The sequence below is a fragment of the Pteropus medius genome, unplaced genomic scaffold (assembly GCF_902729225.1).
Source record: "Pteropus medius unplaced genomic scaffold, Ma_sr-lr_union100, whole genome shotgun sequence".
Classification (NCBI taxonomy): Eukaryota; Metazoa; Chordata; class Mammalia; order Chiroptera; family Pteropodidae; genus Pteropus; species Pteropus medius.
Genome location: NW_024345601.1, coordinates 16830585 through 16856448, shown reverse-complemented (window position 1 = coordinate 16856448; position 25864 = coordinate 16830585). Strand labels below are relative to the sequence as shown.

The following is a 25864-nucleotide window of genomic DNA, read 5'->3' as shown; positions in this document are numbered from 1 at the left end:
ACTGTAATCTAAACGATTTGGCTGGTTGAGGCTCAATATCAAAAAGAAATGAATTATATCAAAGTCTTCAGTGTGATCCAGTGTGCCAGGCCCTCTAGAATGGAAGCTCCATCACAGGCAGGGACTATTGTGTATTTTGTTCACTGAGGTATCACTAGTTCCATCTTGGTACTGACAGGTAGTAGGTGCTCATTATTGTAGGTGCTCATATTTGTTGCATGATGGAATAAATGAATGAATGAAGCAAAGTTTGAGAACTGCTGAGATTTTAGGGGCACCATGTAGCTTCCACTGCCCAAATAATCCATTCCCATCAGCAGACTAGGTGATGGACACATGACAGTACATGACCTATTACATCTCTACTTTTTTATATATTTGAAATTTTCGGTAATAAAATATTTCAGAGACAAATAGAGTTATAATGAATCAGTCCTGAGCAGGGTTAAATAGAATATAAGTATGATATTTAGTATGTGCCAGGCATTTTACGCATATTATAAATCACTTTACAAATATTATCTCATTTAATCCTTACAATAGCCCTATTAGCAGGTACTATGATTACCCCATAGATTAAAAACCCATTGCACATATTATCTCATTTAATCTTTATGATAAAACTCAAAGTACAGAAAGGTTAAGTAACTTACCCAAGATTACTTAAGCAGTGGCTCCAGGATGCAAATCCAGCATTCATGTGCTTAACTGTTTAAGCTATACCACTTACTCAGCACACAAAATATCTTTCCAGATATGATGAGATTCTGATGCAAAGTTCTAATTGAGTACTTCTTTATTGCACACATCTGTGTAGAGCAAAAGACTTCCCCATATTTGCCTTCTGAGGAGAAATGAGATTAGCTAAGGCCAAGCTTCTCGGACCAAGAAGGGCTGTATGCAATGAAGCTGCTAGCCCATCTGGTGCTCCGGTGAAACCCAGAACAAAGTTCTCCTTATTCCAGTGTAAATGGCTGGTAGAATCAGATAGGATTTCAGCAGCCCCTGACCTTGCCTACCATGGGGGGGTGATCCCCCTACCACATAAGTGGAAGAGTGAGCAGCAGGAGGCCTCCCTGGAATGAGACACTCACGCACATTCTATCACAAAAGGTGGGGCCCATGTAGCCTTCTCTTTTCTCAGTTGCCAGGAGGGAGTGGAGTGAGTAACTGCTGACTTGGCTGGCTGTCCTTCTCCTTGTACCTTTGCTCCAACAGCCAATTGTTTCAAAAGCACCAAAGCTTGTGTCAAGGGCCTGTCAACCTACACAGAGCAGAGCAGGTCCTTCAAAATCCACTCTCTGCAACTCAACTTAGTAAAGAGTAGCTGCCAATTACTTTGCTTCCTCACTTCCATTCACTCCCCTGCAATCTAACTTCTGCATTCTCCACATCCCTGAAACTCTTTCTGCCATGTTTGGTTTCTATCCTACTCCCCCACCCGTGGCCCAGACCGCACCCGACAGCATTCACCATTGACAACAATTAGTTCTAGAATCTTGACTTTTCAGATTCTCTTCCTATTTCTCTGGCTGTAATTTCTCAGTCTCTCTATGGCATTTTCCTCCTCGGCCTCTCCTTAAATGCTGGTATTCCCCAAGTTTTCATGCTTGGACCTCCCTTCTTCTTTTTCTTGAGATGCTCTATGAGATGCTCTATGGGTGACTGCATCCCAAGGCTTCCCCATCATCTCTTCTGAGGATTCTTCAATTTGTTTCTGATGCCTAAATCTCTTCTAGACTTGAGAAGAAAAAAAGAAACCATTAATTTCAACACACTTTTACTTATACAATTTTTTAAATAAAGTGATTTTATTTTATACTGTTCTTGAAATACGTTTTGGTCAAAACCCTGGAAGTGAAGATTTAGGTCATTCAATATCTGGACAATGTCTACCATATAACCCACTTAGCAAAGCTGTCCTCATTGCAAATCAGTTAATCATACATATTATTTTTTTAGAAAAAAATCCAACTTCGATTGACAAACACATTAATACTTATTTCAAGAAACAGTCTAAAAACCACTGAGAGACAAAATATGGAACACATTTTGTAAAATTGTTAATTAAAAGCAATCAAGTCAATATTAAAATTTATAGATATAATTAACTTATAATAGCTATAAAAATGAGTAAATTTATACAGTTTCTCATTTCTTTATAGTAATATAAGGTATAATTAAAATGATGTCATGAATTGAGAAGATTGATAAAAGTTTTAAATATTTTTTCAGTGTGTGTGTGTGTGTGTGTGTGTGTGTGTGTGTGATTCTAGTATTCAGCTTTTGGGAAAAATTAAATAAGTATTACATAAAAATAGCTTAAAACTGCCACCATTCCCACTGCCCTCAGCACTACTTTTGATGGACATCATGATCAAACTTTTCATATTTTTAAATAACTAAAGAGGAAGGCAAATGACTAAATAGGCATTAGCCATGTATTGTTAAAAATAACTGATCATAGCCAACATGTAATTTCTTATTTTCTTAATAAGAGGTAGGATATAGTAAATATTTTGCAAGATCAGGATTGACTGATTTGGAAGAAAAGATTTCTCTTATGATTTGATATCTTACTGAATATTGCACACCACCTAAAATAAATCATGTAAATATTTAATCTGTTGGTTTTATTCAAAGTAAGTTGCAGTGTTGGTAATCCAGGAAAATATTAGATTTAAAAGTCAGCATTATCAACCTGCATACTGCTACAGCTGTTTGAAAGAAGGTTACCTCCCAGACAAAGATATGGTTCAAGAAAAAGGGCCCTTACATTTTAGAGAATCATTCTGAAATAGCTACATATGATATATCTAAGATTTGCTTCAAAATCATAAGGGAGTGGTGAGAATTGTACTTTATCTCTGTGCTCTCCCTCTTCAAACCCATAACCACAGTCTAATCATTAGAAATACATTAGACAAATCCCCATTGAGGGATATTTTGCAGAATACCTCAGCAGTACACCTCAAAACTATCACCAAAAACAATCAAAGTCTGAGAAATTGCACAGACCAAAGGAGACTAAGGAGACATTACCTCTCACTGTGGTTCCCAGATGGGATCCTGGAAGAGAAGACATTACAGAAAAACCAGTGAAATCCAAATAAGTGTGGATTTTAGTTAATAGTATTGTACCAAAGTAGGTTCTGATAAATGTACTATAGTAACATAAGATGTTAACAACAGGGAAAATAGGCACAAAATACATGAGAACTCTGTACTGTCTTAAGTAAATCTAAGATTGAGTTTCCTAAAATACATGCAAGTGCTGATGTCCAGTCAGCAGGCAGCTTCTTAAGCTGAAGGGCTGAGGGGTACAGAGCTCCAAAGGTTCTCATCCCCTTCGAATGAGGTAATATATACTATCTCAGATACATTACAAAAAAAGGAAGTGGTCCAGCCTTCTCTTAATCTCCTGGAGGCCCAGGAAAGAGTACTGGTTGGTGTTACACATTTATGTCATTGGCAAATAAAATTTTATATATATATATAGGCAACCAGATGTTAATTGAAGCCAAGGGACTTAAGGGAGTCACCCGAAAGAGCTCACTTATGGGAAAGGAGACCTCTGGGACCAGAACGTTTAAGGGACTCCCTGAAGAAGAGGCACCTACAAAGGAGGATAAACAGTAATGCCAAAGAAATAGAAAAAAACAAGTGAAAAGAAGTCGGAGAAAGATGGCCGAAGAGGGGGTAAAAACCTATGAGGTCGCAAGCCAAAAGTGCTTTTAAGAGAGGAATTAATCGACAATGTCAAATATTTCGCTAACTTTCCCAGGTCAGCACGATCATAATAACTATGCCAATCCCCCATCCCTGGTACTATTTATACATCAGTGTTGGCTCTTTTACAGTTTTACCCGCTGGTTTACAGTTCATTTCCTCCCATTAGACGACTCAAGTAGGAGACCTGAATCTTACTCAGTTTTCTCTTCCGTAGAGCTTTACACCTACTGCTCAAGTAATACCAGTATAATGGTTTGAAGAACATTTGAAAAACCAAAGATCCAACCCTTGAACTTCCTCCGGAAGCCGAATTTCCCCGGACCCGACAGCACTGCGCAGGCGCACAGTCAGGACGCAGTCTTTCTCCAGGTTTCTGTGTCTGGCGCGAAATCCCCGCTCTGTGGGCGGGGCTGAGGGAGAAGCCGCGCCCTTTGAGCAGATTCGGCGCGAAAATCCCGCGCTCCGGCGCCACGATTGGGACGAGGGGGCGGGGTGGCAGCTGTGGCAGCGGCGCGCGCAAAGTCGCAGCTTCCGGCGAGAAGCTACTCGTGCATTGGCGTGTGACGGCCCCTCAGCGCTGGCGGTGATGGACCTCGCGGCGGCAGCGGAGCCGGGCGCCGGCAGCCAGCACTTGGAAGTCCGCGACGAGGTGGCAGAGAAGTGCCAGAAGCTCTTCCTAGACTTCTTGGAGGAGTAAGTTGGCGGTCTGCCCTTCCCCGCGGAACTTCCCCAAGCGGCCCCCCCACCCCCATCCCCACCCCCACTCCCACCCATATCCAGTCCCGCTTCCGGAGCCCGAGGAGCCCAGTGCCCGGGGGAGGGGCGCGTGGGGCCTGCGCAGTTTCGGGAACCGAAGGGTCGCGCGCCGTAGAGAGAGGCCCCGGTTGGGGCTGAGCCACGCCGCCGCGAGCAACCTGGGACGGGCTGGCCTGATTTCTAGGGGGTGAAATCCATGGCGAGCCCTTCTTCAAAGTCTTATTGTGCCCACTGCCCCATGCTAAGCGTTTTACTCCCATCATTCAGTCTTGGCGACTTTAAGGCTGCTGGTCGTGTAGCCGCCATGATTACCTGTGCGGAAACCGAGGCTCGGGGATGATAAGAAACTTGTCCAGCGAGTCCACACTTCGGCAGGGTCGTGTGGGAGGCTGAACGGGCATTGGAATCCTGGCAGAGGCCCGAGCGGACCGGAAAGCCAGGACCCTAGTGTTGGAGGCACCTAGGGCCCTGACAACCCTTAGCGTCTGTGGAGATGAAAGTACTAGAGTGGACCCTGTGGTTTGACAGATTCTGCAGTGAGGGTGGACCCTGCCCTGCTTAAAAGTAGCTGAACGTACTCCCTCCATCCCTTTCTTTCCTTCCAGCCGGCAACTCCCGCCCCCCACTTTTCTTTTTTAGTTTTCTTCTGGGCTCCTGGCCTCTCATAACCTCCCTCCCTGGCTTTCCACCACTGCCACCGGTTAGTTAACTGTTCTTGGTGTAGATATTCACTTCTTTACCTAAGAGTATGGACTCTGCTGCCTCCAGGAAAAAGTGTAAACACTTTGGAATGTCCTATAACATTCTTTTTTTAATTGTGGTAAAATGTAACAAAACTTTACCGTTTTAACCCTTTTTTAGGCATAGAGTTCAGTAGCATTACATATATTCACCTTGTTATGCCAGCGTCATCACCATCTACAGAACTCTTTTCCTCTTCCCAAACTGAAACTCTACCCATTAAACAATAACTCTCCTTTCCCCTGACCCCACTCAACATCTGGCAACCACCATTCTACTTCCTATGAATTTGACTGTACCTCATATGTTTGGAGTCATACAGTATTTGTCCTTTTGTGATCAGCGTATTTCATTTAGCATAATGTCTTCAAAGTTCATGTTGTAGCATGTACCGGAATTTATTTTTAAGGCTGAATAATGTCCTATTGTATGTATATACCACATTTTCTGTGTCCATCTATCCATGGACACTTGGGTTGTTTCCACACTTTTACTGTTGTGAATCATTCTATTTTACAGAATTCCGATACACTTAAAAAATACAATTTCATTTGTATTTCCCCACTTTTGTCAATATTATTCTCTGCCTGACAGATACTCATCTTTCAAAGCCTAGCTAAAGGCTCACTTCCTTTGTGAAACTCTATAAACCTTTCAGGCAACGCCAATCCTTTCTTCCCTTATGCTCCCAAGTTGCCATTATCTGTTATTATCTGGTAGTAGAACTTCCTGTATCTTAACCTGTCAGCCACTTCATCCTCAGTGAAAATCCTGTCCTCATCTCCACCTAGTCACTACACCACATTATAAAGGTCCTCAATTAATATTTCAACAAATAATAAATATAATTGCTTTCATTGCCTTGCAGCTTACTATGTATGTAGCTAGCAGCTGAGGATAATTATGAACAAAATAATCCCTGGCCTTTGTGGGGAAAATAAAAATGTTAACACTCTCTCAGAATATCAATTGGCTATTGCCTATGAAAATAGTTCAAATTCTTCACAACTACTCTTTTCAGTTTCATCTTCCACAGCCAGCCTGTCATCATTCACACTCCTCCCATACCTTTTCTCACTGCCACATACTTATAGACATCTGTAACCAGTCTATCTACGGCTTGTTTTTCTTTCGTATTTTAAGTCTTTCAAGGCAGAATTTTAGTTCCACCTTTTATATGCGTGAAGCCTTTCTAGATAATAGATAGAATTAATTTATATTCCCCCATCACATTTCTTGTACTTCATCCTTTTTTTTTTCTTTATTTTATTGTAAAAAGAACACTTACATGAGATCTGCCCCCTTAACAAATTTTTAACAGCATAATATGTTGTTGCGTATAGGTACAATTGTGCACTAGAACTAGAGCTTATTCATCTCACTTGACTGAAACTTTATACCTATTGATTACTACCTCTACATTTTCTTTCCTTTAGTCCCTGGCAACCACCATTCCACTTTTCGATTGTATGAATTTGACTATTTTAGGTATCTTGTATAAGTAAAATAATGCAATATTTGTCTGTGATTGGCTTATTTCACTTATAATGTCAGGGTTTATTCATGTTGACACATATTGCAGAATTTCCTTTTTAAGGCTGAATAATATTCCATTGTATGTGTATACCACATTTTCTTTAATCCATTTTCTTTGTCTATTTGTGATGGACATTTAGATTGTCTTGTACCTCTTTAGTAAGAGTATCTCCTATGAGAGTATCAACCCTAGGGCAGGAATAACATTCATTTCCAGCTTCAGTTACCTCTGGCATAGTGCTTTGCAGATAGGTGTTATTCGGTAAATATTTAACAGAACATGCTATATTTGAAGGAGGAATTGATTTTGCCTTGAAACTAATCTGCATAGTATGTTAAAAAGACAAAGAGCAAATATGTTTGTATGATTCTCCTTTTGGGAAAAGACACCAGGTGTGTGTGTGTGTGTGTGTGTGTGTGTGTGTGTGTGTGTGTGTGTGTGTGTGTGTGTGTTTCCATTTTACTGAAGTCTTGTGAAGTACCTCATTGCTGTGTATTTTTATTCTGGTTCTTAAACCTACAACTGACGTATCAGTTTTCCCTGAAGAAATTGAGTCTTTAGATTTTAACCTGAATTTCTTGATTTAACATTTCCCAATTTTAGTTATACATAACAGTAATAAAAGAATAGTTAGCATTTGTTGATTAGAAAATATTAAATCAAGAAACTCAGGTTAAAAATCTGAAGATCCAGTTTTTCTATGTTCTAGTCTCTGCATAAAACATGTTCTAGGCAGTCTCTCATTTAACCTTCACAGTAATCTTATGAGATAAAGTGATGTCCTAATCTGGTTTTGTTCCGTTTTGTTTTAATTTGTTTTTAAAAAGGAGAGGGACAGGTTTAGGAGGGATAAATAGCTTGCCCCAAGTTACACAAATGCCAAAATGGGCCTGTCTTACCCTAAAACTGATGATTTTTAATCAATACACTGAATTATCAGGCATTTAGTTTCTTCTTTTAACTGTCTAGTTCTTCAGTTTAATCTAATTTGCATGTATCTGCAGATTCCAGAACAGTGATGGAGAAATTAAGTACTTGCAATTAGCAGAAGAGCTAATTCGTCCTGAGAGAAACACATTGGTTGTGAGTTTTGTGGACCTGGAGCAATTTAACCAGCAACTTTCCACCACCATTCAAGAGGAGTTCTATAGGTACGATATATTAATCTTCTTTATTTTAAGTAAATATGGAGCCTGGGAAGCCAGCTCTTTTTGGACTGGTAGTGTTCATTTGTTAGGCAGAAATGCAGGTGTCACAGAGGTCCTCTGATAGAGCCAGTGGTCATTTTTAAATTGCTCTGAACTAATTTAGGCCTTTCTGGAGCTGAATGTTTTTCACATGCAAACGTTGAAAACCTTTGCGTTCAATAGAGTTTCCCTGTTTTAAGAGGATCATTTACTTTGTGTCAGACATTCATTACTGTTGCTGTCATTTGATTCCCTGCTTCCACCTACCCCTGTAGGTTTTTTGAGAAAGGGTTTGTGTGGATCCTGTTTTTGATCAGGGATGTATTAACAGCAGTGACGTTGTTGTTGTTAAAGTTAATTTTTTTTCTGATTATAAAAGTAACATGTATATCATAGGAGATTTAGAAAATAGAGAAAAGTAATGAGAGTAAATTCATCTGTACATCTGTAATCTCACCAGTCATAGATAACCATCATTAGCAGGTCTATTGGAACAAAGCTCCAAGAGCCTTTCAGGTCTGCAAGTGCAGTTTCCTAAGGATCTCCTGACACATTTAATGTATTTCTGCGTACATGTAATTATTGGGATCATACTGTAGATAGAACATCCTGCCCTTTTCACTTAACAGTATAACATATTTTCCTATGTTACATAAAATCTCTTGAAAACATTTTAATAACTTTTTGGCATTTTTTGGCAGAAATTAGTCATTATATTTAATAATTTTGGCTTTCATTTGTTTTTAATTGCTACATAAAGCAAGAAACATCTTTTTACAGAAATCTTTGTATTTGGATTAAATAAATGTGCCAATCTGATGAATAAAATCAAGTGAAAATAAACATTGTGAACAGTTGTGAACGAAATGAAGATCCTGGAATAAGGAGACACAGTCCTATTACTTTACCTGTTAGAGTAGGAGATGGAGGACTTGTCTCCATGTTTCTAGTCACCTGACCATCAAGAATGGTTGGAGAGATAAACAGCAGAGTTCATTATAAAACTATGCAGCAGGAAAAGTTGTACTGGCAGATGAGGGTCGGTAGAAAATCAGGGCTGGTGATAGAAACAGCTATACTCATACCTCATGTACAGGCTATGCAGCAGTTCTCTTCTTGAAAGTAGTTAATTTTCAGAAGATTTTAGATCCCACTCTTAAACCAGGCTGCAGCACCTATTGGGAACTTATACCAAGAGGACATGCATACTTCAATTTAACCAAATAGGACATTTCTGCCTACTTGCTTTCGCATCCATACATACATTCCTCCCCTGATCTCATCCATTTCTTATCAGTCAAGAATTAAACCTAGAAAAATGTATTTAGTCTTGACACCAAATGGGAGGTTGCCTTGCCAGATTGTGAACCCCTCCAGATTGTTGAGGTAGAGTCATCTTGGATAGGAGTGGCCTGCCGTATGGGTGCTAAATGATTATTTTTAAAGATAATAGATATTCAGGTACAGCATTTTATCTTTGGTGTTTCTCTTATCTTAGATTTATTTGTGGTGAGATAGGAGAGGATTGAAGAGGCGCCTAAACCTGAACAAGATAATAGAAGTATCCTGCATCATTAGATACTAAGGCTTTACTGTAACCATATGAAACTACTTACTCTCAGCTATTGGCAAACATGAAGAGGGAAGGAGGCCTTGGTAATAAGCCTCTTGAAGATGTCAACTGATCTTTTTTTGTTTGCTTTTCAGAGTTTATCCTTACCTATGTCGGGCCTTAAAAACCTTCGTCAAAGACCGTAAAGAGATCCCTCTTGCCAAGGATTTTTATGTTGCATTCCAAGACCTACCTACCAGACACAAGTAAGAAACCCTTCTTTGAAAGAGAAGTAATTCACCAAATAGTACAGGCATCACTTAATTGTCAGAAAACTCAGGAGATAGTAGTCTTAGATCTGTAAAGTTATACCCAGTTATCCAAAAAGTTCAATTTTATAGAAATATATTTTTCTAAGATGCATTGGGAAGTAAGTTAAATGACGCAATGTCTGAGTATTGTAATGTTTTAGGATACATTATCTTAGGGAACATTTGGGGGGAAATTAGTCAAGTGAGAAAATATGAAAACTGAGAACAGTCAGAAATTCATGAATCGTTGGAAATTTTTGTCAGAGCTTAAATGGTATAACTTGTAAACAGTTTTCCCCTTTAGTGGTTATTTAAAGAATTAATTTACTGGAAGAAATTGAAGTGGTATTTTGAAAACTTAAACTACTGAAATTACTTAAGTTATTAAGTTATTTAATATAAAATGGGTTTGTGAAGTAAAGGAAGCATTTCTGAACTTCTGAGTCTAAAATTTTTTTCCCATGATAACTTTACTATGAAAGTAATATGTGCTTATTTGGTAATTGTAAATAAGCAAAAAATATATTTTCATATAAAACAAAAATGGGATCATCCTGTTTTATAATTCTAATTTTATTTTGTTGGTGTTCTTTATTCACCAATGGGACATGTGTCTTTAAATAGAATTCGAGAACTCACGTCATCCAGAATTGGTTTACTCACTCGCATCAGTGGACAAGTGGTACGGACTCACCCAGTTCACCCAGAGCTTGTGAGCGGAACTTTCCTGTGCTTGGACTGTCAGACAGTGATCAAAGATGTAGAACAGCAGTTCAAATACACACAGCCAAACATCTGCCGAAATCCAGTTTGTGCCAACAGAAGGAGATTCTTGCTGGATACAAATAAATCAAGATTTGTTGATTTTCAAAAGGTATTAACTTCTGTTTAGATCGGATTCAGCCTATGCTAATAATTCACTTCTAGGCACCTGCAATAAATAAACATTATTATAAGCTTATTTAGGCAATGTTAAACTTAGTTTAACTAGAGTTAAGAAGTAGAGACTTGGTGTAAGACTGAGTTGGTGGTTAGGAGGCAGGAAGGCATGAATAAAAGGACAGGTGCAAATGGACATGTTTTGTCAATAGCAATGAGGAATATCATGAATTAGAGGAGCCAGTTAGAGGAGATCATCTGAGAGACGATTTGGTCTCTCAAATCGTCTGGAGATACTTCGAGCCTAAACTCTCAGGTTGAGAAGTTTGGACCTATCTTGATAAGGGGATAGGGATGTGAATTTTTCTTTTTTTAAAGGAAGATTAATTGAACAGTGATTTGTATTATTTAATAAGAGACTAATTCTTAAGCAGTTGTAGTCAGTCACTTAGGTAAAAATTGGATGATAGCAATAAGAATGGGGGTTGAGGGGTAGGTTCAGAACTCTGCAGGACTTAGTAACTCTGGAATGTCCAAGGGGGAAAGAAAAGTTGCAGTAGCTCAGTCACTAAAGCAGGGAGGAATGAGTACTAGACTAAAATAAATAATATTTAATTCAGTTTTTAGTCCTTTTCTCATATTAATTTGAAACTTAATTTACAAGAAATACATACTCTACCAATAGCTTTGGGTAGGAGATGCTTTATAGTTGAAAAAGAACATGATATAACAACCCCATACAAACTGAATAGATTGGGTCTTGGTTTGAAAAAAAATCTGTATTAAAGGATGTTTTTGACAATTGGGGAAATTTGAAGATGGACTAGATAATAGAACATTTTATGAAATTAAATATTTCATTCTCTTGGTGTGATAATGATATTATGGTTATATAGAAGATTATTCTTAGAAGATGAGTGTTAAAATATTTAGGGATGAGGAATCTTGATTTTTACAATTTCTTTGAAATGACAGTAAAAGAGTGTGTGTGTGTGTGTGTGTGTGTGTGTAAGTCACATTAACAATTGCATCAAGGTGGAGGATATAAAGCATGTGAAATTCTTCATAAAATTTCCCTGAAAATTTGGAGAAAGATGGAACATAGAACAGATATTTAACCACATAGTCAATTTAACAAAGAGAAAAAAAATATTTTTAATGAGAGTAAAAGTGAAGATTTTAAATGGATATAATTTTACCAAATCGAAGGGAATTTTAGCATAGAGAATTTTTAAGATAAATGACACATGTCCAAAGTCTGCAAATGGTGAGATAATTTAGAGTATGTCAATATTTGTGGTATTTAATTTAGATTGCATGCATTTGAAAGTTCTATTATTCTTGGCCATTTGTCTTTGTTATAGGTTCGTATTCAAGAGACTCAAGCTGAGCTTCCTCGAGGAAGTATCCCTCGAAGTTTAGAAGTGATCTTGAGGGCTGAAGCTGTGGAGTCAGCTCAAGCTGGTGACAAGTGTGACTTTACAGGGACGCTGATTGTTGTGCCTGATGTCTCTAAGCTTAGCACACCAGGTTGGTAATCTGTGGCTCAAATTTAACAAATTCAGTTAACTGAACTACAGAGCATCTAGCCTCTCAGGTCTTCCTTGCCTTATTTTTTGGCTACCAGTAAGGGTGAACAAGGAAGTTTGGTGAGAATAAAGACAAATTGATTTTGCTACAAAAGGTACTAGTCTGAGAAATTTCATCCTAAATGAAATCTTTTGGATTTATAGGTTTTGTTTATTTGAGCAATTTTGATTCTCATCATCTTCAGTATTTGAGCTGTAAAACAACTTATTCAATCTTTCAGGAGCACGTGCAGAAACTAATTCTCGTGTCAGTGGTGTTGATGGATATGAGACAGAAGGCATTAGAGGACTCCGAGCCCTTGGTGTTAGGGACCTTTCGTACAGGCTGGTCTTTCTAGCCTGCAGTGTTGCACCAACCAACCCAAGGGTGAGTCTTAAAAGAATGGCAAAGCTTGAGAAAGTCTTCCCCTAAGGCTGCCACAAATTTACAGGTTTCTGAAACATTTGAGTCATCTAGTCAGTTTAAGGTATGGGATTGGGAAACGATTTGATTTATTTTTTTTTTTAGTTTTGAAACCAAATCTCTTCATGTCTGTCTTTCTGACTTGGAAGAAAAATCTTATTTGTTTTCATGTGTAAGAGCTTGTTACATTAAGAGCGTTGTTACAAATTATCCTTGGTTAATTAGCACAGTTCCTCTTTCATGCTTCTGGAGAAAGTACAAATAGAAAGATTTAGTAATCTGGGAAGGAAAGTAAATTGCTCTTTCTGAGAGTGATGGACCTCGGGTACTGTAGTTGTTCAGAATTTGATTCTGTGTCCTGAATGGGAAAGCAGTGAGAGTTTGGAAAATAGTCCAGTATTGGAAAAAGCGGGGGGGTGAATATAATGTTCTGTTACTTCATTTTCATCTTTATATCATTGACTAACATTTTATTATGGTTCATCTCTTGACCATTCAGATTTATTTAGATAGCAGCAATACAAAACAATGGTAGCTTTTTTGTTGAGTTTAATTCACTGGACAAATGACAAACTTCGGGATCTTGATTAACTTAGGCCTTACTAGTTTGGGAATTTTTTTAAAAACCTTTATAGTCCACAGATTCTGAAGTTGAACTCCCAGATTATATTTGGTTTGTAGTTAAGGTTCTTCTCTTTCACATTATTTTTATTGTTTCTGTACTAATATTTTCCCTTCTCTATCACTCAGTTTGGAGGAAAAGAGCTCCGAGATGAGGAACAGACAGCTGAGAGCATTAAGAACCAAATGACTGTGAAGGAATGGGAGAAAGTATTTGAAATGAGTCAAGATAAAAATCTATACCACAATCTTTGTACCAGCCTGTTCCCTACTATACATGGTAAGAGTCCTATCAATTTGTGGCATAAACTTGAAATCAAAATGATAATAATAAAACAGCAACATGCTATTCCTTAAAACAACACAAATCAGATCATGCAAGTTTTTTAATGAGTTTAGAAGGGGTCTTCTCAAGTCATTTATAAAAGGACAAATATATGATTCTACTTAAAACGATGTACCTAGAATAGGCAAATTCACAGAGACAAAGTAGAAAGAGGTTACCTGAGGGGGTGGGGAATTGAGAATTACTGGTTAATGGATTGAGTTTCTGTTTAAGATGATGAAAAGTTCTAGAAATGCATAGGGATGATGATTATAAAACATTGTGAATATGCTTAATTCTACTAAAGTGCACACTTAAAAAAATGGTTAGAATGGGGAAAATGGCCAAAATGGTAAATTTTATGTATATTTTACCACAATTTTTTTAAAAAGGAATAAAAAGGTCATTCCGTCATCTTTTTCTGGCTTTAGGACAGAACTGCACTTAAATATATTCTAATATGCTAGTCTAATATTCTAATTTTTTTTTTAATGTTCAGAGATGGCAATTTCCTGTGTCTTGGTTACATGTACTGTCTTTACCTTTGGTGGTTTCTCTTTTTTCACATTTATTCGCGTTCTCTTTTTTCACATTTTTCTTGGTTCTTGGTTGCTAGCTGCTCACTGTCATTAAAATCCCCTTGTGTATTGAAGAATGTAACTAAATTTTCAGACCGTATGCTTTATGCCCTCCCCCCCCATTTTTTTCCCATCTTCTCATTTTCAGTATATATTTTTTAATCATTTACAGTTAACCTTTTTCTATCTAAATATTTGATCACTGAAATCCTTTATGTTAATAACTTTGGATTTTAGAATGTCCTCCTTTATAATGAGCAGCGTCAACATTTTTATGCTGTTCCACTTTTCCCATAAATTATTGCTGCATAACAAATTTCCCCAAAACTTAGTGGCTTAAAACAACAAACATTACCTCATATAGTCTGTGGGTCAGGAATTTGAGAGAGGATTAGCTGAGCTGGTCGCTCTGGCTCAGTCATTCATGAGGTTGTAGCCAACACTTCAGCTGGGGCTGTAGTCATCTGAAGTCTGGGCGATCTGCTTAAGAGAGGGCTCACTTACATGGCGCCTATTAGTGCTAGTTGTTAGCTAGAAGCCTCAATTCCTCACCACATGAATCTTCCATAGGACTCTTTCAGTGTCCTCATAACATAGCAGCTGGCTTCCTCCAAAGCATTTTAAACCAAGAGAGCAAAGCAAGGAGTAAGCAAGATATTTCTCGGGACTTAGTCTCATAAGTTACACATCTTCACTTTCATCATATGCTGTTTATTAGAAGCAAGTCACTGAGTCTAGCCACATTTAAGAGTAGAATTAAGCTCCATCTTGAAATGAAGAGTATCAAAGAATTTGTGTACTATTTAAAAAACTACCAAATCTCTAACACACTTGTTTCACAGGTCATGAATCAGAGAAGCTTTGTTTGTAGAATGGATTTTTAAATTTTCTACATTTAAGAAGTGGTTTGTGTAAATGTGCCTAGCATTTTGTTGATGGAATCCACAGAAAGTCATAATAATTAGCACAGAAAAATATTTCTTTTAATAGCACATTTCTAAAGATCCAGTGTTGTTTTTTAGTTATGTGTTTTCCTTCTTATATTGAATTAATAATAAACAGTCCTTAGAAGCAGCTATGAAACATATAGAGCATTTTAATCCCTGTCAGTTCAGTTAGCATGTATTTATATTCAGCACTGGTCACTGTTGGTAAAACAAAAGAAGTAAGTCATGGACCATTTCTTCACACTCTTGGTAGAACTAGAAGACATGCCATTAAAAAAGAACTAGCAAATATGGTAGGCTGTGGTGGACATAGTTTATTTATGGGGAGATATTTGAGTACTACCGCATGTGTAAGGAAGTAGGACTTGCGAACAAGAAAGGCTCTTAGAATGGTGGGCATCAGCATCTACAGTATAGGTGAAGTCATTGGGACAGTGGTTAGGTGATTAAGTTAGTTCACAGAGCAGAAACTAAGATTAGAAGCCAGGTATTTTTACTGTAGCCTTAACACTTTGCTTCAGCTGTCTCTGCTCTTTTGGTTGGTAAACAACATGCCTTTGTAGTTTCCTATGATATTTAACCTCCTGTTGGGCTTTCGTTTCAGGCAATGATGAAGTAAAACGGGGTGTCCTGCTGATGCTCTTTGGTGGTGTTCCAAAGACAACAGGAGAAGGGACCTCTCTTCGAGGGGACATAAATGTTTGCATTGTTGGTGATCCAAGTACAGCTAAGAGCCAGTTTCTCAAGTAAGTGTTTGCCTGGGGATACAGCAAAAAAAAAACAAAGTGCATAGTTCCAGGGTCTCTCTGCCACCAGGAATTCAGTCAGTGTGCCTTTAGTAGAGCAGGAGTATGAATTATGACTGGTGAATATATAACTCACTTAGATTAAATACACCTTAATTTGTTTACTAGAATGTAACATTTTACATTTTTTTTGAATAGGAAAAAATTGCCTATAATCCCAATCACATATAAAATTCTTACTCTTTGTATAATGTCTTTGTATAATTTTTGAATACACAAATATGTATTTCATGGTTGTAGATCATAGCATACATATTTTTAACTATATATCCTAAGTATTTTCCATTTTCTTTATTTTCACAATCATTTTTATTGGTGTACTATACAAAATCATTTCTCTAACCTGTCGTAGTTTATTTTATAGATACTGATAAACAGTGATATGTATAAATTTTTTTGTTGTTTTTATTTGTTTCTTTTGTGTGAATTCCTAGGCATAGGATTGCTGAGACTAAGAATACAAACATTTTCAAGCTTCTTAAACAGTACGCATTTTCCAGAAGCAGTGCTATGAGCATGAGATATTTTATGCTAACCTTATCAGCCTGTGTACTATAAGTACTTGCTTTCAAACTTTAAAGAAACTTAGAGGTCAAAACAATAGCAGCCAGTTTTTGAGTACCTGCTGTGTTCTTGCTGCTATATATATGTGTGGGTTATGTCTTATCCTAGCCGTACCCAGACAGGCATTTAATAGTATCCTTAGGGAGACAAACAAAACTTCTTTGAGCCTCAGTAACTTGCTCAATTTCTCATAGCTGACAAATGACTCTGAGCCATGAATATTAGAACTCAGATGTATTTGACTGCAAAGCATGTGCTCTTCATACTATGTCAAGATGCCTTTCCTTGATTTGTTTGGGAAATTTGTAACTTGGCACTGTTTGGAACATAGAACATTTTTAGTTGGTTTGGAGTTTTATAATTAAATATTTTTTCAGGCATATCAGGGATTGAGTTCTGGATTTGAAGATACTAGTCCTTTGTTAAAAGGAATTCTTTTGTTTTCTTCATGCCCTCTGCTCCCACCCACCCCCGCACCCCCACTACCACAGAAAGTTGTGCTACGGTGTTACTTCTGATAATGGTGTTGTATTGTACATGATTATCTTAGAAATGGCCTTTTTAGCTAGTGGTTTTTTACCATCTTTATTTTAATATAATTTAGATATCATAGAATATATGCCTGTAATGTGTATAATTCAGTGGTTTTAGTATATTCAGAGTTGAACAACCATAATTAAAGTAAGTTTAGAACATTTTCATTACCCAAAAAAATCTTGAACTCACTAGCAGTCAGTTTTCATTCTCCCCCAATACCCATAGGCAGCCACTGATCTACTTTGCTTTATCATCTCTATTCTGGACATTTCGTCTAAATGGAATTATGTACTATGTGATCCTTTGTGACTGGCTTCTTCCACTTAGCATAATGTTTTCAAGGTTTAGCGATGTTGGAGCATGCATCAGTACTTCATTTTCATTTATCGCCTAATCTATTAGATGTCAATACATTTAATTAACAGTTGACGTTTCGACTGTTTCTACTTGGCTTTTATAAGCAATGCTGCTATAAACCTTAGTATATAAGATTTCACCATTTTTGCATGTGGTAAAATATACATCAGCTTTATCATTTTAAACATTTTACATGTACATTTCAGTCACGTTAAGTATGTGAAGTTGTGCTGACATCACCACCATCCATCATCAGAAACCTTTTCATCTTCTCAAATTGATTATTCCCATTAAACAGTAATTCTCCATATCCCCCTCTTCTCGATTGCTAGCAACCACCATTCTACTTTCTGTCTCTGAATTTGATTATTCTAGCTCCATCATATAAGTAGGATCGTACAGTATTAGTCCTTTTGTGACTGGTTTATTTTAATTAGCATAATATATCCAAGGGACATCCATATTGTAGAATGTCTCAAAATTTCCTTCCTTTTTAAGACTAATTTATGTATTTATCACATTTTGTTTATACATTCATCCATCAATGGACATTTGGGTTATTTTTCACCTCTGTGCTATTGTAAATAATGCTGCAGTGAACATTGGTGTATAAGTATCAAAGTCCCTGCTTTTGATTCTCTGGCGTAATTTAACTCTTAATTTTACGTCCTTGATCCATTTTGAGTTCATTTTTATATATGATTTAAAGTAGGGGTCTAACTTTATTCTTTTGCATGTGGATAATTCAGTTGTCCCAACATTAAGACTTTTCTTTTGCCCCATTAAATTGTTGGTACCCTTACTTCAGTTGACCATAAATATAAATAAGAGTTTATTTCTGAACTCAATTATATTTTATTAGTCTCTATGTCTATCCTTAGGCCATTACCATAGTATCTTGATTATAATAGCTTTGTAGTAAGTTTTAAAATCAGGAACTTGGAGTCATCCAGCTGTTCTTTTTCCAGATTGTTTTGGCTGTTCTGAGTCCCTTGAGTGTCCCCATGAATTAGGATGGGCTTGCCAACTTCTACAAGGAAGCCAGCTCTCATAATAATAGGGATTGCATCAAACCTTTATCAATTTGAGGTGTATTGGATTTATAACAATATTAAGTTTTCTGAATCATAAACATGGGATGTGTTTCATCATTCCATTTGTTCAGGCCTTCTTTAATTTCTTTCAATGGAGTTTTGTAGTTTTTAGGGTATAAGCTTGAACTTTTCTTAAATTTATTCCTAAGTGTTTAATTCTTTTTGATGCTATTATAAATGGAACTGTTATCTTATTTTCATTTTTGGGTTATTCATTACAAGTGTATAGAAATAAAATTGATTGTTGGTCTTTTATCTTGCAACCTTGCAAGAACTCATTTATTCTGTTTTAGTAGATTCCATAGGATTTTCTGTAAGATCATGTTTTCTGCAAATAGTGATAATTGTTCTTCCTTTCAAATCTGGGTGTCTTTTTCTTGCCTAATTGCCCTGGCTAGACCTTTCAGTATAATGTTGAATAGATGTGGTAGGGTGGACATCTGTGTCATGTTCCTGATCTTAGGGAGAAAGCATTCAGCTTTTTTACCATTAAGTATGATGTTAGCTGTGGGTTTTTATAGATGCCCTTTATCAGGTTGAGGGAAAGTCTCTATTCCTAGCTTATTAAGTTTTTTTCATGAAGGTGTGTTGGGTTTTGTCACATACTTTTTCTTCATATACTGAGATGGTTCTGTTAGTATGGCATATTACTGACTTTTTAACTTTTAAACCATCTTTGCATTTACATCTACTTTTGTTTCATTTTTTAAGTGCAAGGCCTTCTAATAGATCATCGTTGCTATACTGTTTATTATTAAAGACCTTTTAAAATTGATATTTTTTTATACATGGACTTCATCTTACATTTGACAGAATGGATTTAAATCTTTTTAAAAGGCCAAAGGAGAAAGGCTTTCTATTCAGTTTATGGCATGTGTCTTTACAAATTGCTTATGCTTAATGCCTCTGATTTGAAATTTAAATAATTAATTGACATAAATACTGTCAGCTGATATTAATGAATATGATAACCTTGAACAGGCACGTGGAGGAGTTCAGCCCCAGAGCTGTCTACACCAGTGGCAAAGCATCAAGTGCTGCTGGCTTAACAGCAGCTGTTGTGAGAGATGAAGAATCTCATGAGTTTGTCATTGAGGCTGGAGCTCTGATGCTGGCTGATAATGTAAGAACATTTTATGTTCTTGGATATAAAGAAATCAGAATATCTCCTACCCTATCAGTAAAGGCCTATAAGTTTCTATTAAAAAGATGTCCTTTGAAAAACACATTTTTAGTAAATAATTCAGTTTTATTAATCTAGAATGTAATTGGGATTATCATCATTAATTAGCTTTCTGAGTTTCTCTAGAATGTATTGCCTGCCCTGAGCATGTATGGTTGCTATGACTAGCACTTCCCAGCATTTTTTTCTTTTCATACTGGGACACTTCTATGAGTATGTCTGTTGTATTGTACAATGTATTTGACAGTGATTAATTAGATCTATAAAGACATATAAGTTGTAGCTATACATGTTTATAAACATTTATGTTTCGATTCTGCCCTTCACTTCCGCAGCCTAAAATTGACGCTGAGGTGACCCAGGATATTCTGACTCTGAGATTTACACAAGGTTTTTACGTTGAGTAAAAATGTAATAAATGACTATAAAAGTCTTGCTCTTAGTTTAAAGTGAGTCAAAAACATATGGTTCCTTCTAGCTCTGGGATCTATTAAACTGTCTTACTCTAGTTGAGGAATTTAGGATTGCTTATTTACCTGTCTTACAGTTGTTTAGAATATGGAAAGGTCTCTGTTGCAAATTTTGAGTTTACTTGCCATTTGATACCTAAAAGGCAGTTTTTTATGCTTGATTCATTTGGATACAGGGTGTATGTTGTATCGATGAATTTGATAAGATGGATGTGGGAGATCAAGTTGCTATTCATGAAGCTATGGAACAGCAGACCATCTCCATCACTAAAGCAGGAGTGAAGGTACATGTGTTCGCTTCTGTTCCACTGCGTCATGCCTTAGCCTTGTATATTAATACATCTCTAGAGACATTTACCTGGATAAAATGCATTATTTCAACATGAAATGTTTGTCAAAATGGAAAACAGCTCTGAGGATTATTAATCCAAATCATAGGTGCTATTTAGGGTACTGTGAAAATGTGTTGCTATGGCAAAAAATAGAGGGTACTGTTGAAATTTTTAGCATTTCACTTGTCAGAACTTCCACAAAGCTTCTATATTCTTTGGTAAAGTATGTTTCCAGTTGTAACAAAAATAAAGTCGACAGATTATTTAAATGAAAAATAATAAATACAGTTATGTACCACATAACAACGTTTTGATCATTGATGGACCTCATATATGACAATGGTCTTGTGAGATTATAGTGGAGCTGGAAAATTCTTATCACCTAATGACGTCTTGGTCATTGTAGTATCTTAACACAACACAGTACTCACCTGTTTGTGGTAATTGTGGTATAAACAAACCTGCACTGCTAGTTGTAGAAAGTATAGCATATATAATTATGTATAGTACGTAATAATTGATAGTGATAATAAACAGCCATGTTATTGATATTTGCATTTACTATATTTTATTAGAGTATTTTTTCTAGTTATAAAAAATTTGCTGTAAAACAGTATGCCATGTTACGTGGGCATACATCTTGTGTTTACGTCTCTCAGTTGCATTATTTTCTCTTGTGATTGATTGAATCTTGTGTTTTGTACAGTTTAAAAAGCATGCTGTACAATCTTGTAGCCTAGGACAGTAAGCTATACCATATACCCTGTGTGTGTAGTAGGCTATAGCATCTGAGTTTGTGTAAGTACACTCTGATCTTCGCACAACCAAGAAATCACCTAAGAATTCTTTTCTCAGAATGTATCCCTATCATTAAGCAGTGCATGACTGACTGTACAGTAACATAACCAACATAAAAGAGAAATCAAACTTTTAAATAAATATAGTACATTTAAGTAGTTAAGGAAAATTTAATTAGTACACTAAAATATAAAAAAGAAATCTTCCTCTGCAGTTCCCAGCCCTAATAAATACTAAGAAATATCTGCTGAGTTTATGCCTCTTTTAGGAATATTTTATATATAAATAAGCATAGTGCTTGCTTTGGCAATCTTTCTATACCAGCACATACTAGAGCCACTTTGCGTTTTTATTACTTTATGATTTTCAATTATATATATCCTAGTTAGACTCCTACAGAGTGACATTGGGTTATTGCCAGCCTTTTGATTGCAAACAATATTGTAGTAAACATCCTTGAACAGACATCTTCCTAGACCTGGCTGCAAGATAAATTCTTAACAAGAAATTACTGGCTTAAAGGGTATACACATCATCATATAGGACTGCCTATGTGCTGTATGTTATCAGATTTTAATGATCTGGTAGGTGAAAAATATCTTAATACTTTGGTTTGCGTTTAGTTAATTATGAATGAGATTCATGTGTTTATTGACCATTTTGTCATGTGTTTATTGACCATTCCAGATATCTTTTTCAACCTATCAAAATTCTTTCTTTTGTGGTCAGGCTACTCTGAATGCAAGGACATCTATTTTGGCAGCAGCAAACCCAGTCGGTGGACACTATGACAGATCGAAGTCGTTGAAACAGAATATAAATTTGTCAGCTCCCATCATGTCTCGATTTGATCTCTTCTTTATACTTGTGGATGAATGTAATGAGGTAACCATATGAGCTACTGTTCTTAGCTTCCTTTGTTATTTCCGATTTGAGTAATTGAGTGAAACAAGGCTTAAAGACATAGTTCTCAACAGCTGGTGCATGTGTTTGCACTGACCTTTCATTTCTCTCAGAGTGTCACAGAATTGGCAAGACTTTATTAAGCAACTCAAAATAGTCACTTGAATTGCTGGCTCCACTTAGTTGTATTGAGGAATGTCAAGTTTTTGTTTTTGTTACTGTTTTTAAATTCTCAAAAGAAAAAAGGAAACTTTACAGTTAATCCCCAACGATACTCTTTAAGATTTTTATAAGAATTTTTTGTTTTGTTGGGGTTTTTTTAAGTAATCTTAAAATGGAATACCAAAGAAATTTATTTCCCTCCAAATCAGGAGTTATTTGTCTTCTCTATATCTTCTCATAAAATTGTTGAGTGTGTATTACTTTTTTCTCCTAACTATATAACTGTTTTAAGATTGAGCTTAAAGTTACGGATTTACTTGGATTCTAACATGTTATTAGAGTTATTTATACTTAGACTTCAATACTTAACAACACTGCACAGCTCAGATGGGCACAGAACTACGAAAATGACATTCTGTAGAAGCTAATATTGTAGGCTGTACTGTTAATTGCTGACCACAGTGGTCCTACATTACATTAGACACAATGCATACCTCTTGCTTACAGCAAAACTTTATATTTAATCTAAATAAAAATGGCCTTTCATTATGCAAATGTTTGCAGGATTATTAGTTTTTTATGTTTTATTTTTCCCTTTACAAATCCATATAATTATTTAACAACCTACACAGCCCCACACACATAGTTGGAAGTTGTTTGATTTTCATATACTTCCGTTGATGCATGCTCCATTAAATTAATTTTTTAATTTTTTAATTGGAAATTTCAAACTGACAGAAAACTTTGAAGAAATAGAATAGTGCATATGATACCTATATAACCTTTATTCTATTCACATATTAACAGTTTGCCCCATTTGCTGTATCACTTGCTCTCTTTACATCTATGTGGCTTTTTTTCTGTAACATTTGAGAGTAAATTGCTTATGTTTTGTATGATTTTATTTTTCTCAATGTTAATTCTGTGATAATTATCTTCATATATTTATAAGTGGCAATTTAATGTGGCTAAGAGCATGAACTCTGAAGCTATTCTGTCTGAATCCTGGCTCTGTTACTTACGGTGATGTCGGGCAAGTTATTTAACTTCTCTGGGCCTCAATTTACTCATATGTAAAATAGGGATAATAATGATCTACCTAATAAGGTTTTTGTGAGGGAGGTTGCATGACTTAATGCTTCCAGACACACTTAAGACAACAGCACCTGGCATGACTGAGGGCACTAGAAATCTTATTTCTGCTATTGTTATTAAAGTCAATCCCTTCAGGAATATTCTTGGAGTGGGGCAAGGATATGCATATAAATTTGGTTTTAAATGAAACTGGTACCAAACTTTCCTCAACAATTTTGTACCTATGAATATATCTTTCATTGGCATATTAGAGTTTGTTTTTAGCTCTAATTTCTTAATGCCTGGGATAGTCTGGAGTGGATGTTGCTATGACTGATCAAAGTGATTTTCTTGTTTTGAATTAGGTTACAGATTATGCTATTGCCAGGCGTATAGTAGACTTGCATTCAAGAATTGAAGATTCAATTGATCGTGTCTATTCCCTTGATGATATCAGGAGGTATCTTCTCTTTGCAAGACAATTTAAACCAAAGGTAACCTGCCCTTTTGTACTGAAAGAGGGCACAGTGGGTATATTTAAGTGGCATTTTAAAAAAAGGGTTATATTGGGAACAAATGAACATGTATTTGTTTGGGTTTTTTCCCCCAAGGTTTTGTTTGCTTTTTTTAGAACAATTTTATTTCTTTCAGAGAGGTGAAGGGAATTTTTTTAAATGTCTGAACAATTCCATCTCTTTTACTTGTTAGCTGCCAATAAAAACTTTTTATGGCTGAAGAGTTTTGAATAATTAAAGGAGAACATCTTTTTATTTAAACCATTCCTAAGATTCAGGAAACTATATATGTGTTTAAATCTGTAATCTACTGGATGCTGTTGAATCTTTCTCTGAGGAAAAACTTGGATTTCTCTAGGTAATTGTGGTGAATGAACATGGATTACTACATCAGTAGTAATTGACATTCATTGGATTGAATCTGCGTTGGATCCAAGATACTGACTTGGACATTTATTGTTAAAATAAATCTCTGTAGTGCATCTATTTTATTTGGCATTTTTCTAAAATAGAATATGAAAAGAAGAAAATTGATTCTGGTCGATTCTAGGTTTTTATACTATTGTCTGGCTTGACTTTTGGGAGTTATCCTTAGATTTTAATTCTCCATCTGAAAAACTGAGGATTCTTTAGTATACCTCACTTTGTAGTTGTTATTCAACAAATAAGGTTTACTGAAATAGCTAGTATGTGTATCTTTTTCCCAGACATCATGAGTTAATTAACCGAGTCTCAAAAATAGCCTGAGTGTTAATTTGTTTGCGCTCTGGCATCTTCGATGAGAAGGTGTTACATCCTATTCCATTGCTTCAACTTGTTAACGTATCATTTAGAAATGGCAGCTTGCTTAGAGACGAATATCTGTGGCCTTCCTGTTCATAATATTAGTATGTGAAAATCTTAGTATTAGTTTCTGTTGAAAGTCATATCAGTATTAATCCCTTATCACTGGCTTCAAATTTTGACTTTCTCCAAAGTTCCCCAAAGTGTCACCACCTAGAAGGCTCATACCAATGTTTAATACAGCTGCCATCAAATAGAAATGCTCTGACTTCAGCCATTTTCTGAAACAGATTTCCAGAGAGTCAGAAGACTTCATTGTGGAACAGTATAAACGTCTCCGCCAGAGGGATGGTTCTGGAGTAACCAAGTCTTCGTGGAGGATTACAGTGCGACAGCTTGAGAGCATGATCCGTCTCTCTGAAGCAATGGCTCGAATGCATTGCTGTGATGAGGTATCCAAGTCACTTTAACATATGAGTGAGAAGAGAAATTGATTTCTTGGCTTATAAGCATGTTTTTATCTTTGGTGTGGGACATACTAGCATTTGCTACAGATTTATTTTTATGTAATTGTTGAGTGCTCATAGGATACAAGACCTTGGAATTTCTCCCTTGAAGGTTGCTGTCAAGCATTTATTGAGTGTATTTAGATTAATAGTAATGAGATAATCATGTCATAGATTATAGAGTACATATAGTGGTGAATTACCATTAACGCCATTCATGCAAGAAAATTTTGTTAAAACCCTACAATGCACTTAGGCCCCTGGGCTGGAAATACAGATGTAATATATGTAGCCCCTGGCCTCAAAGAGAACTCTCCTCCTTAGATTTCTATAATGTATGGTTATTAAACTGTTCTTTGAGCCCTGAGTTCTACAGGTACATGTCAGTGGGTATTTAGGGAGTAAATGGGGAGTAGTATGGAAGGGCATTTAGGCCCTCACCTCTGCTTCAAGCAAGGCACTGTACTTTTACCTAGCTTTATATATTAGACAACGTAAGATTTTGTTTGAAAAAAAGAGTGCAGCTATCTTTTTTAATAGCATGATTGCGGTATAATTTACATAGAGGAAATGTATAGCTTTGACATTTTATATATACCCTGTGACCACCCATTCAAGATAA

The 25864-nt window shown here is 36.3% G+C and overlaps 1 protein-coding gene and 1 long non-coding RNA gene across 7 annotated transcripts in view; one reads left to right on the top strand and one right to left on the bottom strand.

Moving 5' to 3' along the window:
• Positions 1-599: 599 nt before the first annotated feature.
• On the bottom strand, positions 600-4138 carry LOC120611947 (uncharacterized). Of its 6 annotated transcripts, XR_005655335.1 has the most exons (3): positions 3928-4131; positions 3043-3069; positions 600-1740 (listed from the first exon to the last, which is right to left on the bottom strand). It is a non-coding gene; the product is annotated as an uncharacterized LOC120611947 (long non-coding RNA). The 6 variants fall into 6 exon arrangements; XR_005655334.1 differs by lacking the exon at positions 3043-3069 and having other exon boundaries at positions 4019-4138; XR_005655330.1 differs by having other exon boundaries at positions 3043-4131.
• A 114-nt stretch (positions 4139-4252) lies between these two features.
• Positions 4253-25864, top strand: part of MCM6 (minichromosome maintenance complex component 6) — a 34971-nt gene continuing 13359 nt past the window's right edge. The window contains exons 1-13 of the mRNA XM_039874562.1: positions 4253-4425; positions 7771-7917; positions 9661-9771; positions 10441-10690; positions 12060-12225; positions 12506-12651; positions 13438-13588; positions 15763-15904; positions 19498-19639; positions 20346-20453; positions 22029-22184; positions 23804-23932; positions 25027-25188. Of these exons, the coding sequence (XP_039730496.1) occupies positions 4319-4425; positions 7771-7917; positions 9661-9771; positions 10441-10690; positions 12060-12225; positions 12506-12651; positions 13438-13588; positions 15763-15904; positions 19498-19639; positions 20346-20453; positions 22029-22184; positions 23804-23932; positions 25027-25188 (1917 nt within the window). The 5' untranslated portion in view covers positions 4253-4318. The remainder of the gene's footprint in view (positions 4426-7770; positions 7918-9660; positions 9772-10440; positions 10691-12059; positions 12226-12505; positions 12652-13437; positions 13589-15762; positions 15905-19497; positions 19640-20345; positions 20454-22028; positions 22185-23803; positions 23933-25026; positions 25189-25864) is intronic.